Genomic DNA, 18,176 nt, shown 5'->3' with positions numbered 1-18,176 from the left:
TACTATGAGGCCTAACAGGTTTAATTGACATACCATGCAAGTCTTCGTCAGTGTGAAATAGGCCCTTTAACTATGTATTTGAGATTAATTGATTTCTTTTTCCTCAAATGCCTAAGTAGGTATAAATTCCCCTCATTTACATGTGTATGGCTATTAGTCTGTATCTACATATTAGGCATAGAGGCAATAAAAATATACATGTCAAACACAGATGTGGGCTATCAGTAAAAAAGAACTATGATTTTCAGCCTAATTTTCGTTATTCTGAGAGGGTTAATAATCTCAATGACACGGCTGTCAGTTTTTCATTCACCCATCTGCTCCATGGTGAAAGTGTCAAAGGCACCAAAAGTCGCTGTCATCTAACAGCTCTGACATCCTGATGACTCATCAGTGACCCCAAAAGACACTTGAGCGTGATGGCTGCTGGGAAGTTTCAGTCCAGCCCGTGCAACAGTTAGTCTGGATGGTTCAGTCCGTGCGATCTGCTCCGAATATCCGATGCTCTGTTTTGTGCACTGAGCGAAACTTTTTGTATGTTGGCATGAATGAATCCTCCCTTCTTTACAATGGCGGGCGGTTTATCATCCCTCCAAACTTCCTCCACCCAACTATCAAACTTCAAATGATCGTTTAATTCCCTGTTTGCCCCTCATGCAGTTTGGCCAGTTCCCTTTCCTTGAATCTATCAAGTGTCTAGATTAAAATACATAAACAGCTCTCCCGCCTCTGACTGAGAAGGATCATGCAATGAAGATAAAAGATCGGATAAAATAACAGGTCCTATTGTTAAACTCTTGATTTATCATCTTTGAACACACTTTTTTTTTTTTTAATCACCAAGATGACCTATGAAATTGAAATTTGGTGACTTTGTGGGCTGTGTGCACTGAGCTCTGTTATGATGTTGATCCCCCCCCGCAGCTATCAGTACATAAATAAAGCTGTAGCATGTCGGAGTTCACAAATTTATATGTGAACAATATTCAAATATGAACAATGAAATGGCAAAAGACAAGATAACGAGGATGATAAAAAAAATAAATAATGACGCCTGGGCAGTGGAGAGAAAATCCAGTTCAGATGGTAGAGTCTTTTCTTCCTTTCTTTTTTAAATGATCATTTCATCGATAAATTATCAATAAATTGTTTTTCAGGCCTATTACTTTTATTTCCTGTCTGAGCCTTATCCAAAGTTCTTTCACTGTATTTAAACGATATGAGGCTATTTTCCTGATTAGCTGTATAAACTGATACTCAAGAGTCCTCATATTATTAACAGAAACCCATATTTAAAAAGAAAGAAAATTAAGTCTTAACATTTTCTGTATAAAAATTCTGATCAACCGTTAAAGTCTGACCCAGCTTTCTAATTTCTCAGCAAAAATATATATATATTTCTTTATTGCGGCCATAATTATGCTCTGATAAAATCTAAATTCACCAAATGGAGAATGTATTTTTTGCTGCTGAAATTTGCGGCGAAAAGCTCACGGAAGAAACAATAAGTTGTGGAGGGAGTGATGATCAAGATAACAGTCAAAGTGAAGCCTCTAGTTTTCTCGCAAATAAGTGATGGTGCTCTGTTGTGTCACTAACAGGTGGTTTATGGTATGAGGTCTCACTCTGCATGAATGTAATTTCTCAAAAAAAAAATAATAATAATAAAAAAGGAAATGTTCAAAAACTGAAGTGTGAGGAGTTACATTTGCATGAAATGAGAATGAGGGCCTGAATTAAATATTCAGAACGATTTAAATATATTTGGCCTGCATGCAAGAAAAAAAAAGCTTTCTACAAAATATAAATCTAATTTCAATAACCCATATGAAGGTTTAGCTCATTAAATAACATCAGACCCAGCGGAATGGTTTCCCTACAGGCCTACAAACTGTAGCATTTACGCGCAATTACGCACAAACAATTAGGCTCTTTACAGCTCATGGGATCTGTGTCCAGCAGTCGTGTCAAAGTGGAAAGAGGTGGCTACGTGTTTTTTTCTTTTTGTTTTGCTTTGTGTTGTTTTTTTTTTGTTTGTTTGTTTGTTTGTTTTGTTTTTTTTTTTCCGAGAGAGAGGATGCTGGATGATATTCTTGTGTCCTAAAACGTGAAAACACTCCTTCGATAACACTGTGAAAAATAATCAATCTAAGACCTTTTTCTTAAGAATCAAAGCAACATCTTGTGAAATTTATTCAATTCTTCTTCATTGCAATATCAGGGCTTTTCACTCGCAGAAAAGCACTTAAATTACAACAGCAGTTGCCCGTCATCCTTTGAAATATTAAAATTATTCACAATTTACAATAATTAGAGTGTTACAATAAAAAGAGATGATTTCCAAGAATTAAGACACAGGCTTCTGCAAATGAACACAAATATTTAAAGAATGTGATTTTCCCATATCTTTTAAAGCACTTTCTTATGATTATGACACTTTATCTCATTTTTCAAATAACTTACAAGAACCCCCCAAAATTAGGAGACAATTAAACCAAATACCCCCAAGTGAACCCTGGCATAACCCTCAACTAAGACTGTGAAGTAATGGACAAAAAGATGATAGCACAATAACCAATATCTCAGCATCATATTCGTTATATAATTCCACTGGTGGCTATTCAAAAAGGAAGCCGAGATGAATATGCTATTTACCCTTCATTTACAATATCATAAACACTCTGTACAAAATGCAGGTAGTTCTCGGGACCGGGGTTATTTAGAAAAGAGGTAAATATTTGGTTATGTGTTGGTTTTGCAGTTTTCAATTATTCTGTGAGTTCTAAATGTGTGTTAGAGGGACCGTCCCGTTCACTCCAGCCGTGGCGCTCTGGTAATGCTGCGGCAAGGCATGGAGTCTACTTTGCATTGACGGGTCCCCCGGTTCTCCGGTCGGTAAATACATGCTTATCATCTCTCTCAAGTCTCCGGGGCAAGGACCCCGTGAGTGTGTGCTGCTGACGGGAGGGCTTACACTCGGCTCCGATTTCACCAGCGACCCTAACGTCCCCATGGCAGCCGAGGAGGAGACGCCGGAGCCCTGGTGCTGTGTGTAGGTGATCCCGCCGTAGCCGGAGGGAGAGGCGTTCATGTAGCTCTGAGAGTTCGAGATGGGGCTGTACTGCAGCGCCGTCATGTCGTAGCGGTGCATGGGCTGGGGGTTGTGCGAGTGATGGTGGTGTGAGTGGTGGTGGTGGTGCGCCCCGCTCCCCGGGTGCTGGCTGTAGGCGAGCTGAGCCTCCTGCATCATCGCCGCGGCCGCCGCGGCTGCAGCCACCTGCCCCGAGTACGCGCCGTTCGCCCAGCCGTTCATGTGCGCGTAGCCGGAGCCGGCTGAGCCTCCGTGACTCCCCGGGCTCTCTAACCTCTGCCCGACCCCCGATGAACTCATGCCGACCCCTAAACCAACTCCACCGCCCCCACTGGGCCCAGAAAGCAGTCCACTGGCAAGGGAATATTTGTCCTTTTTCAGCAGCGTCTTGGTCTTCCGTCTTGGCCGGTACTTGTAATCCGGGTGCTCCTTCATGTGCATGGCTCGCAAACGTTTCGCCTCGTCAATGAAAGGACGCTTCTCAGCCTCGGACATCACCTTCCACTCGGCGCCCAGCCGCTTGCTGATCTCAGAGTTGTGCATTTTGGGGTTCTCCTGTGCCATCTTTCTCCGCTGCCCCCGGGACCACACCATGAACGCGTTCATCGGTCTCTTCACCCGCTCCTGATTCACTTTGGACCCGCTGTTCGGCCCCGTTTGCCCCGTGGCAGTGTTCGTTTGGGGGCCGGGGGAATGAAGGTCAGTTTCCATCATCATGCTATACATTCACCTGGTTTTAAACTTCGCCAGCAACACAGAGAAAAAAAAAAGTCTATTTTCAGGTAAGTCGGGCGCGCACAAAGATCGGCTGCGCACAGCTCGGCTGAGTTACAAAACTGATATTCTAACCCAAAACGAATCAAATACGAGACCAAATTAATCCGAAAAGGGATATAAAATGTTTTCCAACCAGTAATTCGCCCTGTCTTCGCCTGGATTGGTTCACATCCACTGTGATAGAATGCGCATTTGAGCCACTTTCCCTGACGGAGTTGAGAAGTTGGTTAAAGCGGCGGCCATATGATGCGCACTGACAGCGGTTAAATGAGCCACAAGCGGCCAATGAGGATCTAGCAGAGGAATGATTTGCATGGCGTTTGGTCAGGTGACTTGGGGACCATAGAGGAAGAACACACCGGAGGAGGAGGAGGACGAGGAGGAGGCAGAGAGGAGGGTCAATCCCACAAATAGCACAAGGCATCTGAAATGTCCAAACACGCTCCCGGAGAGTTCACCTAAACAAAAATAACGACGAAGCGGCGGGTAAAGTCTGCGATTACGACGAGTCAAAGATTTCAACACATTTTAAAATATATAGCTTGGGTGCCGAGTTTTAAAGACAAGCCTTCACATCAGCCAGCAGTTTGATCCCCCCCCCCTCCCTCCACTCTCTCTTCACATTCGCGCCTGAAAGTCTAAACATTTCTATCATCTGTTAACTGTTTGTTCTCACATTCAGTGTGAAGCTTGGGCCCAACTGCATTTTACGCAGTGGACTTACACTACAATCTACACAAAACCAATTCAACTTCTGACAAAGTGATGCCTATCCAGGGACTCCAAATCATTTTTTTCTTTCCCAGACCACCTCTCCCTCTCAAGGTGTGTAATTAAGGTATGTAATAATAGCGGGTGTCAGAGAGTGAAATTACACACACTCACAGGCAGAAGATGATGGGAAGAAGATTTGGTAAAAAAATAAAAAAAATAAAAAAACTGTTGGTCTAAAGGAGAAGAAGCATCATGAGGATGGATGGCCACATAATGACGTGAAATTGCCGGGGCAATGCGCCGTGATCGCCGTCTGCTGGTGATGGTGGATGAGTCCTGGCCAGCCCTCTCCGTGAAGCCGCAGATGAAAAGAAAATGCCACATGTAACCTGCTCTGCCCGGACCTCTTTTTTCCCCCCTCCTTAACATGACTGATGCATTTCATGTCTCTTATTTAAGGTGCAGTCAAACAGGCCGTTTGTGAACCACCTTGCGGCGGGAAAGCGGTCTGCGCGCCTTCTAGTCCGCGCATATATAATCCAGATTTCACAGCTGACCTCCTCTGAAAAGCCCAATCAACCTCTAATTGAAAGGGAAAACGAAATACCACTTCCCGCGGCGAGACTAACGATTTAATCATTCTATCATCCTTTGCTGTGTGTGTTTTTTTTTTTTTATTTTAATTAGAGCTTAGCTTGACATATTAGCTCTCTGCTCCGGGCCTGAGGGAGCCGGATCACTCGGACGGATCCGTGTGTCTTTGGTAATGGGGGTTAACGGGAGATCACGCCGGTCAATAGACGGCTCCAGTAGGCCGGACAAGGCCCCCGAGACAGGTGGCAAGCCGTGTCGGTGATAAGGAGAGAGAAAAACAACCCAGTTTATCAAAGATGTGTAATAATAAAACAAATCAGCCCACATCCGTTTAAAACGCGCCGCCTATAATTTTAAATGAAATAGTACCATTCATATTTTAGGTAAAACGCGCTGCTATTAAAACGAGGAGACATAACAGTACACGATAGTAGGCCCAGTTTTTTTTTCCAAAAATGTATAGGCCTGATGTGTATATTCAAACTCAAACTCTGAAGTTATCTTAAGAGCCCTGACCTCTGACTTCATTCAGGTCTGAATTCTTTCTGATCTGATGGAGTGATTTAAGAAAAATGTTTTGTTATCCTGCTGGTGTTGATATTAGCGTGGAGAGGATATAGGGCTGTATGTAGAGGATTAGCCTCTCCAGTGACACTGAGACCCCGGTGGTCCCTGTTTGCCCCCCTCCCTCAATAAGTTACTCCTCTTTTAAAAGCAATTCTTTTCAAACCTGCTCGCTTTGTGCGCGGCATCTGCAACAGGATGCGTGTGCACCGCGACGACGGTACACGACGGGGTTCAAAGGTCAAAGCAATTATCCAACACATACAGACGCGCGCACGCGCGCGCTCGAGCACACGTCACCTCTACAACAAATAAATAAATAGGCCTAAATAAGAGAATGGACAACCATCCAGCGGGCGTCATTGTGTGTGGGTGTTTTTTTCCCCCTGCTCTCTCCGAAGATGCGGGCTCATGCACAAGAGAGTGCCAAAAGCAAAACCATTGACCCATCTAGTATCTGCTTTGCCCCCTTTAATCTTTGATCCTTTGCGTGGCTGTGCGTGTGTGCGCGACCAAAATCGCGATTGTGGGCGTGGGAGAACTGCGGTCACCTGGACACGAGTTCTCCCCCACCCTCACTGAAAAGTAAAATCAGTCATGTCACGCAAATACTGACAGTCAGTATCCAGTGAAAAAAAAAAATCATCCTGCAAAATAACAAAAAAAAATTGTCTTGGACGTATACATTTCTGCTCTTTGCATCACGCAGCAGCAGGAGACAGATGCGACAGATAATCAGCGGCCGATAACATCATAACATCACCTGAGAGAATCAGGACTGAAGTGGATCAAGAGCAACTGGTAGCAGCAGGAGCCGCAGAGCCGAGCGCTGAGAGCAGCCGAGCCCGAGTGCAGCTCACTTGTCCCAACATAAAGAGACAGCCTGCAGCTGGAAACACATTTCATCTGCAGTGAAATGAACGGTCCCCCCCCCCAAAAAAGAGACATTTATTTCAGCATGCGCCGTGAGTCAGAAAGGCTTCAAGTTCACTTCACTCCTACATTATTTTTCCCCCCGACATTAATTACACATCGTGTCTAAATAGATTAAAAACAAACAAACCGGTGAGCTGCAGGTGAAATGTTTATATTGGATATTTTTTCCCTTTTTGTGCGCACAGAATTATCATCGGCAAACTTACGCATGTTTCCCTGGTTCCCTCTACTCCAGACCAAGTGGGCAGATTTCTCCCTCCATGCTCCTAAAGCCGTCCTAAACCCTCCAAAGCTTCATGTAAGACCGCTACTCCCACTACAGTCTGGCCGCTGGAGTGCCAAGGCCATCCGTACCCGGTGCCCAAACCCACCACTCAACACAAACTGAGGGGCAGAGACAAAAAGAAATGACATTTATTATACACTCTAAAAAAAAAAGACAATTCCAAGTTATTGTTTCTCTCTGCGAAAGGGGCTTGCTTCTAACATAATGAAGCGTCTTTTGTGTGGCACAGAACAATACAAAACAAGTATTCTAATAAATAGCCACTTTTTTTTTTTTTTTTTTGGCTCTCCAGGATGAATGGGCTGGAGCGGCGGGGTTCTAAAAGGCAGCTGTGCCGCATTGGCGGAGGAGGGGCGAGGACTTGGCGAGGAGCCCCGCACCCCCTTCGCCGCCTCCTGGATACTGACTCCCATTACTGATCCAGGAACAGAAAAGGATGCAAGGAGAGAGAGAGAGAGAGAGAGGGAGAGAAGGAGGGGGGCAGTAGGGGTGTTGGGGGCGGTTTTTATCCAAGACATGCACCGTTTTCATCAATGTGGCCCTGCAATCATCAAATATTGCTTCATACTGTGAAGTCCACTGTGTCCAATTAGATTCAGGTTACATGAACCTGTACAGCTTGCAAGCATGTGGTTGTGACAGCTTCAAGGTCCATCCACACACACAAACACACACGTTATTCCTAAGAGAATCAACACTCTGAACAGAAACTCTACAGTCCTGATCACCTCAGACCATCTCCTCAGAGCACCCAGCTGCTGCTGCTACTGTTCAGTCCTTAGCCTGTTGCAGGATCCCAAACTCACAGCTGAAACACTCCCGGACGAAAGCTGTTGTGGCTGGCAGGTGCCTTCGCTGCTTACTTGGGGAGCCAAGGCAAATTTGTGGGTGTTAGAAAAGTAATAATGTAATTTCCAGGCTTTCAATATTTGAAAGGGGAGGGCGGGGGGGTAACAACAGATTATTAGAGGTTCTCAGATCGGTCATTTATTGTTGAATGTCAACTTGAATGTCAAAAAATTTGTGCAAGCATTCGCTTGGTTACGTCCTCAAATGGCCTCTGAAAATCTTCCATTTAAAGTAATACATTTCAAAAATGTGTTTTTAACAGGGGGATGTCACCACCTTTTAAGAACCACTGTTATTCCCTGACATCTCATGTCATGATAACACTTGTTGTATTTCTAGGCTAGGACTCAATAAGCCAGTAGTGGATAACCGACCTTTTCATTTACTCTCTGTCTGGAGAAAAGACGGCCTCACTGCAAACAACATCTACGTCCTGTCATTTTCAATGATTCACCACAGATGGCTCTGTCACTTTGTGAGATGTGCTGCATCAAATAAGTACTACGCATAAACCATACTAACAGGAGATTGACACAAAGTGGTAAACCTACGTAGAAAGGGCAATATTGAAACTATAAAAAAAAAAAAGAGGGGGGGAGTAGCAAAAAATACACAAAGAGAGAAGGAGAGAGAGATCAGGTCAGGTACAGACCTGAAAGCGTGAAGGGAAGAGTGAGCCAATTGGCTAAAAGCAGAGGTCTTAGCTCGGTTCATTCGGGCTCTGTCTCCAGCAGACTATCTCCATGTCACAACACTCAAGACCTCAAAAACTGCAAGAAGCAAGAACACACAAAAATCATAAAAATTCAAGGTGCTCACAATTTCCCAAAAAAGTTGTACCTGCAAAGTGTGATTTAGTTACTTTTTAGACCTTCTCTTAGACAATGAGGCTGAATTTATGTGCAGACGAGGCAGAACAGAAAACCATAGTCTAAGAATCATGTCATTTGTTATGTTTTAATCCTTGTTTACACATTTAAAAAGGGTTTTTTTTTCACATTGTTGCCAATGTGAAAAAAGATCATGAAAACAGCATGTGTAAAAATAATTAAGGTAAGAAGATTCAATCAGAATGTAAAACACAATGTTGTTTATAAAAAAAAAAGGGAAGAAGCATAAATGGAGTCTGAGTTAAGCATTATATTCCTTAGACGAATAAAGTGTGAATTATTTGGCTGAAGATCAAGTGTGGGGAGTTCAAATTGGACGTGATTTAATCAAGCTGATGTGCCAGACTTATCAATATATTTTACAGAAAAAAAAACAACAATCTAAAGCAACTTGTCCTTATTGATTTTAGAGAGTAACCCCAAACTGAACTGAAGTGAAAAAGTGTGATTTTTCACAGCGAGCACAACATGCCATTCAAATGTGGGGCACTTAGTTTGTTCTTTTGTTGCTCCATGTGCTCTATTTTCATCTTCTTCTCTTGTTAGAATGGTAACATAAGAGCATAACATGGCTTGATGGAGTGGTGAGTCAGACACAGGATGACACGATAAAGTGAGGAAGGGGAGGAAGAAAAAAAAAAAAAAAAAGGAGAGAGGGAGGGAGAGAGTCAGACCAGGGAGGCCAATGTCAATCCCACAGCAAACAGCAGTGGATAATCATGGGCTTTAGGAAAACACTGTGTCCATAATGCTATTACCCAGGATTACCTACTCCAGCAGAGAAGGCAAGACTCTCTTCACAATGTGCCACAGACCTTTCAGATAATCATCTTATCACAGATGACAAACTCAGAAGAAACATCCCATTATTCAAGAAGGGGAGGGGGGAGGGGTCTACAGCATGTTTGGATGAAGACATATTGTAAACCTGAATTATTTTGAAAAAAAAAAAAAAATCAGATTCTGAAATTAGCACGCCATTCGCTTCCTCGCTCTCTCACTTTCTCTTTCTCCTGGAGCTTTCTCCTTTTCCCGCAGGGCAATTAGAGACAAGATTTTATGCATTGTTCAGCTTATCAATTAGCCATAACACCTTCCCCTCTGATTGGTCTGTAATGAACATAATGGTTTTAACAGTCAGGAGTTGCAACTCTTAGAGGTGCTGTGCTAATGGTGTCGCCACGGCGATGGAGTCACAGTAACAGCTCTGCGGAAAAGCAGGACGGAGGAGGAGGAGGAGGAGGAGACGGAGGGGTGGGGGGGTGGGGGGGGGGGGGGTAAGTCAGCTCTCCCTAACACATCTCTAATTAGAGCTCACAGTCAGTCATTACTGATGTAATAGGGTGTAACACTAATGGCTATCAGGCAAGCTCCCACAAACAACAGAGGGGGGCTCATGTAAGGTGAGAGGAGCAGAAAATTTATGGAGGAGGAGGAGAAAAAAAAAAAAAAAAATCAGGATATTATGGCGAAGAGATGGGATGAAATGGGAAGTTGCAGTGTGAAATGGGGGTGGCAGGGGAGGAGGGGTGGGGGTCAAAGAGTGAGGCGAGTGATTAGAGGAAAGTGTGCCGTGTAGTAGATAAGGTTTTAAGTACAGTCGTCAGACAAGGCGAGGCACGATTAATGGAACATCTTTCTTGATGGTGAAATCTCTCAAGTTGGAGCCTGAACAATTATAAAGAATGACAAGACAAAAATAGATAAAAAAAAAAAAAAAATAAGGAGACGTGAGTGTGTGGCTGGTTTTCTCAGAAGAGGCAGAACATAGAAAGAGAGCCAGAAAGACTGTGAGGGAAGACAGCAATGAAACAGACTCCTAGTTAACCACTTTAGCACTCAGACCTTGTTAGCACTGATGCACTCTGTGGCCCATACAGCCTGCGATTCATGTTTTTACACTGTCAAGCACTAAACTGCTGAAGTTTAGGCCCAACAGAGTAACAGATGTAAAGACGAGGAAAGCGGATGACAGGAGACCAACACCGGGAGAAAATGAAAAGTGAGAGTGTTGGGGAGAACCCGTGAATTCCCCACATTGTCTCTGGGGAAGAACCTGAATATAAGCGAGATTTGTACAGTAAAATTTGAAGATGTATGTCTTCTATTATAATATTGTTGAGCAGCTATCATACCCAACACAACACACTAAGACTGCTTTCATTGTAAAATGATATAATGTAAGTTCTTTCTCAGCCGTCATACTCAATACGCTGTCCTTGTAAGTTAACTTCACACAAAGCCTGAGCAGAACTGAAATGAAGTTTCTCTTACTAAAAGTTAACTCCAAGAGGAAACTGAAATAGAAAGTGTTTATGCAAATTTGGCTTTTCAATGACGATGTGATGCAGTGGAAACATGGACGAATAATTTCCTGTGTGGAAGGAACTAACTGCATAAACAGTACCATTATTAGTTGTACAGTGGGGTTTCACACCAACAAGAGCGTTTCTCAGATAGTGGTCGCTTGACCAGCAATAAGCCGTTTGAGAAAAACAGCTTTGAAGCTTTTGATCTCATCAAGCTAACAACTATTTATTCAGAGAATTTTAAGAATGTGTAATTGTTATTGTCTTAAAAGGCAACAAGGGTGAGAATTCATCATGTCATGTAACTTTGGTTATTATCATTAATCACGGTCGCATCAAAACAACTTGTCAATACAGACATATGTTGACTTCAACACAAACTGTTATGATGAACCTCAAGCAAATGCACGAGGCGGGCCGCCTGTTAATGACACCCGGTGGAGTCAAATACATCTCAAAACATATCGCAATCTATGAATTTGTTCCACCAAAACAATATAGGAAAATGCACAGACAAGGTTTGTCTTTCCAAGTCTATTTGGTCAAAATCAAAGTGCACAAAACTCAATGTCAGGGCTTCATACCACAGCAAATTTGAGTTAGTCACTCATCTAATAATATTCTATTTGAAATTATTGGAGAATGTTGTTTATTGTACATCATGTATGTTTGAGTTCCTAGTTCACTGTGTGTCCACTAAGAATATGTAGTTGAACCCTGGAGGAATATTGGATGTGTAACCTATTATATGTGGCCTTTGAGGGAGCTGCAGGACTTCAGGGGGGTCCATTCCTGAACTCTGCCTTGAAAGTGTGTTGAGGTGTATGTGTGTGTCTGAGACTTGGGGGGTGGTGGTGGGCTCCTCAGTTGCCTAACTATAGTCCCTCACCCAGAATTTGAAATAAGGTCATCGTCCCCGGGAGGCCCCAAGTCAAAGCCTTCCTTCTTCACCTGCCCTTTAACTCTCCTCATCGCCTCCGTTTCTTAATTTATCTCTTCAGCTGGGTCCCGTCTTTCGTTCCTCCCTTCGCTTCCCCATCATTTGCTCAGTTTCTTCTTTGTTTACAAAAAAAACAAGGGCCGATTCCTGTGGTATGCTTCAAAAATAGAAACATCCTGAAGACGGTGTGAAGACCACAGAAGAAGACCATCACAATGACTCATCTGCAGTTGTGACCAAATCAAATATTTTCCTTCACCTCAACAGTTAGTTAAATTTTGTTTGTTTGTTTTTGTCTTGGCTTGTAAAAAAAAAAAAAAAAAAAAAAAAAAAAAAGAAGAAGCAGCTTCTAGTAATGTCATTGCACCTTAAAACTATAATGCAATTGGAAAAATGAATTTTATGGATTAGCAAAACAATGGCAATGTTAGTAGATAAGGCAGGTAATAAGTGTGTTAAAGCCTGTGGGCTGTGTGTGTGTGTCTGGTGCAGCAGAGATGCATATCCAATAGGACGCAGAGAGAGCAGGACAATAACACACTATTCTTATGCTAATCAAGGAGGCCATTAATGTTTACATTCAAAATCAGGCCTTCCAAAGAAATACATTCACTCCCTGCTAAACTCGGATAATTAGTTCGCTCTTAAACCTACATTCCATTAACTCAGGTGAATCCATCTGAGTTTCATCAAATTTCTTCTTCATTTTGCATGTTAATGCAATTTAAAAGCAAATGACATATTCAGGAGGGGAGGGAGTGCACCTATGAGAAAATAATATATGTGTAAAAAGGCTCTATTTGTTCATGTATCTGTAAATATTCAAAAGTGTCTCCCATAATTCAGTGTGACAGATTTATGCATAAATTTAATTTTTAGCTGTAAACAGCTTATTGGTGATTAGTAACAGATGTATTTAATGGCCCCTGCTAGTTTCTGCACACTTTGTATAAATGACACCTGTATTATAACGTCACCCCAATGCTGCAACGTTGACATCGTGAATTTTCCTTATTTGAGGGGGCTTTTATCTACAGGGAACCCCCCTATCCCCCAAATCAGCAGTCAAATAACAGACAACCACCACTGGCCTGCATTTACCAAGAGACGCACATGCATTTGCACTCAAAGGGTGGAGGAAAGAATGTGAACGTAAAGGTCCATTCTTCCATACATGGACAGGCACATCCTCAAAACAGTTCAACAGCATTTAAACCCCAGCCCCCCCACAACTTTATAGCGCTGGTTTGGAGTCACTTCACTTTTCCAATAGAGTTCATGTGTGTACACAAAAAAGAATGTATGTGGAATTTAAAGTGATTATTATTTCAAGAAAACCTGAAAATGATCACAACTAACCCTCTAAGGAAAATCTGTTTTTATCCTTTTTAACAGATTTTTGCCATGGTAAAAAAAAATTGATTTACATAGGAAGGTAGCTTTACACGTCTCTCTCACTCGCTTTCTCACTCACTCACACACACACAGACAGACACACACACACACACACACACAGTGTAATGGATAGGAGCTGGCTGAGGGCGTCTGTCAGGGGCGACTGTTCTAATCAGAGCAGTGGGGAGAGAGATAAAGGAGAAAATAATGAGTGTGGCATCAGGCCTTTCATAGCGCAACAAAAGGCCACGGGATCAGATAGACACACACAATGTGGAGAGGAGAGGAAGGGAGGAGAGGAAGAGAGGGAGAGAGGAGAGAGGGAGCAAGGGAGGGATGGGAGGAGGCAGAGAGGGGAGAGGGTGGACGAGGGATAGATGGGGAATGGTGTGTGCTAATAAGCCTTCTTGTACTGTAGGTGATGTAGGCAACAGCAAGCGACATCAGAAAATGAAAGCTTGCGTCTGGTTTTACTCAGAAAGATGCCGTCAAAGGGTTGGATGGACAGTTCTATGACAACATCACTCATCTCAGCAGAGAGCAATACTTCAGTGGGAACTGATTATAAATGCGATTTCCTGAACGCGTCCTTCCATTTTCTGCCTCAAAATTCTTTGTCAGCCTCGTTCCCTCTTTCTTCCTGCTGATTAGTGCTGCTTCATTTACTATGTGTGATAATTTCCAGTCACCCTTTGATTATTAATGCTTAATTTACCCAGATTACACTCCTTTGATTATTAATGCCTAATTTAGCCTGATGACTCCAGTCATTAGACAGTGCCCAAACCCAAAGCAAACAACCTCAGTGGTCTTCCAATGTACCAATACAGCCTCTTCCACAGATAATGATACTGTTCAGAGAAGCCAGCGGGGCAGTGAGTGTTAAGTCAGTGCCCACATTTTTACCAAAACTCCCATCAAACTTTAAAGAGAAGAGAAATACTAATTAGAAACTGCAAGCTAGGAGAAATGAGCAGGCAGACTCAGAACAGAAAATCCTATTCAGAGACTTAATGAGCTTGTCGAAGCTGAATAATTGATTTCTAATTCTAGCCTGCAGCTGTTGACCCAACCAGGGAGTGTTTTGAATGGAATGAAATATGTTGCGCTCTGACTTGGCACTGTTGGCTTTCTGGTAGCAGAACCATAACCAAACACTCTCATATGTACCTCGCACTGAAAGGTTTTGTATTTTGACTCAGATGTAAAGTTTTCAGTTAATTAGTCGTGCACAAGAACAAACATTATTAGACACTCCTTTTTGAAATTCACAGCAGGTAATTCCCTTGACAACTTAATCCTCCTTCAGATCTTGTTCGGTGTATTAGACTGGACACAATTATATAAAAAAGGCTGTTTGTTTTTCAGCTGTGAAAGCCCAGCGAGGTAAACTCTCCCATCGTATAAAGCATTGGGAGCCACTGTCCATATCAGATTGTAGGTGTTTTATGTTTCGCTCATTTGCTGCGGAGTGATTCTTTGTTGCTCTGTGTGGACGATCATATCCTGGGGGCTCTGGGGCAGGAGCAGCACAGAGCACCCTGTGTGTGAACCACAGCCGCCCAGCGTCCCTGTAAGATGACCTCACGGAAAATAGGCCTAATTATTGCCGTGACAGCCCATGCTATCATATTCTGCCAGATCAGTCACTACATAGGAGGGAGGGGGGAGAAAAATTAACAGAAATATATACCACCGGGGCCACCAACCCCCCCTCCCCTAAACTGAGCCCATTTATTTTTAATACCCTAATCAGCAGGTCTCAAAGGTGGCTTGGCTCTAACTCGCCCACACCGACCAGCAGAGGTGAGTACAGGTAAGGCAGCAGGGGGAGAGGAGGAGGACGGGGAGCAGAGGGGCAGGACAGGGCAGGCTGGATGTGGGAGGCAGCGGCTAGAACTGAAGTATGTTCAGCAAAATTATTGCCATTGGCTGAAAAGATGTCCTCACACAACTGCAATTTCATGGAAATCCACATTTGAATAGAAACTTACTGCCTGTGTCCATAGTAGACGGGGGGACAAAGTGGAATAGAGAAGAGACGGGGGGCCAAGAGGAAACAGTAATTACAAGATACAGAGTTTAAGGTAGACAGCAGTGATTAACTCAAGGGCTGTCCTATTCCTGAAGCCATAGTCATTAGGACTGGATCATTATATGATACATTTCAGGGCTATTTGCCCGGTTTTGTTCCCAGAGACAGTATTCCGAGAGACACCCTGGGAATGGGACATACTACACCCATCGCTGCCTCCGTGAGAAAAACACGGCAAATATCAATGCTCTGTGCTGATGTGTGGCTGACGCTGATGTATTCACTTACATGCTTCCAGAGCAGATTACTAAGGTCATGTCACTGGACTGTGCCAAATCAGAAGATTTCATCGAGAGAAAAATGTAACGATTTTAGAAAAAGGCTTAAAAGTGAAATATTTTGTTGTTAAACCACCGTTCAACTCACTTGTTAAAAAGAAAACACAGGTTATTTACGATGAGAGTTTAATGCCTGGGTTTGCTCTTTTTACAACAAGCCCTTTTCCAGGATACATTTTTTAAGATTTTAAGTCACATACCACAGATACTGTATCTCAGCTGGAAAAGATAATGCTCATTCTATGACTGCAAAAAAAAGAAGTCTTAAAAACAAACAAAAAAACAAAAACAAAACTATTCTGCAAATAACAGGTGTTTTAGAGTTTCACACCAGCATGATAATATTACACAGTACTATTGTTATCATAGCAGCAAAAGGTTAAATTATGACATAGGTATTGACATGGCATCTCATGGGAATCATTTTACTTTAATTTCTGGGTTGAGTTGAAATATTTGAAAAGTGATTCCATTCAAGTTTTTGTATTCAAAAAAGAAAGTGCTTCACACGTGGCGCCATCCAATCACCACGCTTTGCCCTAATCCCAGCTCACTCTCGGCAAAAAGAAAATAAATAAGGATTATTTTTCCTTATTTTTTTAGGCCTTTTCAGGACATTATACTCATATACTGCGATCGTTTTCAAGGACTGGAGAAGTGATGTAAAATTTTCCAGGTTTTCCAGGATGTGTGGGCACCTGCTTTATAATGTTACTGAGATCTGGAAACAAAGGGAATTCACCGTAAGACTCGATCACTGCCAGTTTTCACATAAGGTAACAATTTCTTAAAAGTTCATGGCCTCTTTTTTTAGATGTAAAACTGAAAATGAGCAATCTGTAAATATTCTTCACTGTGCAGGAAATTTGTATGTGAACAACTGAATAAAATTCAGTTTGGACTTAATACAGGTTAAAACAGGTAAAAACCTGTATTATTTTGTGTCTATCTTTGTTTTAACAAGCCCTAGAAATTAAACAATAAAATGCTTTTGTTGCCCTTAAGAACAACACAGTGGTAAGGTCCTTCTGCTCAGACATCCCCACTGACAGGATGGCATATTGGGTACTATATACTGGGCACTAAGTTGTAGAAAAGCTAAAAATTTGTCAATGGAGAATGATAATTATTGATCCTTTACTGTAACTACTAAACTTTTAAAAGCAGAAATATCTCATTTTGGGGACACACCAAAACAAATAAGCTCAGAAGATTCAATGTTACCATGATCAAACAACAATGACAAAAAATGAATTTCCTCAAAAATCAATGACTGGGTTGACAGGAAACTTACAATTAAACAGCTTTACAAGCTAATAATAATAATAAGCAAACAATATAATTCCACTAATTACAAAAATCAGCTTTTTTAAGACAGCTTCCGTTTTCGTTTGTGGGTTCCTGACTGTGTTTTCATGTGCGTGTGTCACTTTTTGCTGGAAAAGACTACAGCAGTAAGAGTATCGCCCTTGTAACCCAGCCCTGCCCTCCACCTTGCAGCCCCCTTGGCTGTCACTGGCCATGTGTAGTGTGTAATAGGCACTGACAGTCATCGGGCAGGTCAGTAACCCTGTGGCCTTGTCTAATTGAGGCTAAGGATCCCGGTTTGTTCTGCCATCTATAATTAACCACATCATCTGCAGCCGTATGAAAGATTCAACTGGACTGGGAGTGGCTGACACATGATCCCACTGTTGGTGTTTACTGCTTGTGTGTATAAATGTGAGAGTGCTGGTAATCATGTTGTTGTCTGTGACTGTGAGGAATTTTTGGATTTATCGAACAGATCAAATCATAATTAACGCCACACAATATGATTTTGTGTTTTCCTTCTACACACACTTTAAATTGATGAACGCATTTATTCCTAAGCCTGTAGTTTAAGTGGCCATATTTATATTTCTGTTGTTTGTTGTCTATGGTTCCAGCTAAATGAAAGCCACTTGCACGGAGAACTGGTGAGAAGAGTCAACAAAATTTGTGTGCTCTCTACCTTCCCCCCTCAGCCTCACTCTGCCTCCCCAACCCGGCTTGATCTTTACCGTGTCAGAAACTTGAAGTGTACTCTGCCCCTTCAAACACCTTGGCTCTGCCTTCCCTTGCCCTTTCCTCCTCCTCCTCCTCCTGCTCGCTCAGCTCTCCCAGCTCACCCTGCCCCACTCAGCTCCTCTCTCTTTCCTGTCGATGCCTTTGAAATACGGCTTTCAAAAATGCAGCTTTTTGAATTAATGAATCATTTTTCGCCAGGTGTCGTTGGGGCGGGGGGTTGGTGGGGAAAAGGGCGGGGGGGGGCAAGGAAGAGGGAGTGGGGGCTAATAAATACACAGCAGAGAGAGTCTCACCATTACCAGTCTCTCCTCTCACTTGCCTGATCTACCTCCACCTCTCCCCACCCAACACACACACACACACCAAACACATGCATGCGCACACACATGCACACAGGCCTTTGCTTTCC

General features: G+C 42.7%; 1 protein-coding gene across 1 annotated transcript; it reads right to left on the bottom strand.

Annotated features, from left to right (window-relative positions):
* Positions 1-2,782: 2,782 nt before the first annotated feature.
* Positions 2,783-3,817, bottom strand: sox1a (SRY-box transcription factor 1a). The gene has a single exon (XM_029530323.1). It carries the CDS (start codon positions 3,815-3,817, stop codon positions 2,783-2,785), a length of 1,035 nt encoding a protein of 344 aa, XP_029386183.1.
* Positions 3,818-18,176: the final 14,359 nt, after the last annotated feature.

The sequence above is a fragment of the Echeneis naucrates genome, chromosome 21, assembly GCF_900963305.1.
Source record: "Echeneis naucrates chromosome 21, fEcheNa1.1, whole genome shotgun sequence".
NCBI classification, from domain to species: domain Eukaryota; kingdom Metazoa; phylum Chordata; class Actinopteri; order Carangiformes; family Echeneidae; genus Echeneis; species Echeneis naucrates.
This window is presented reverse-complemented; position numbering and strand designations above follow the sequence as displayed.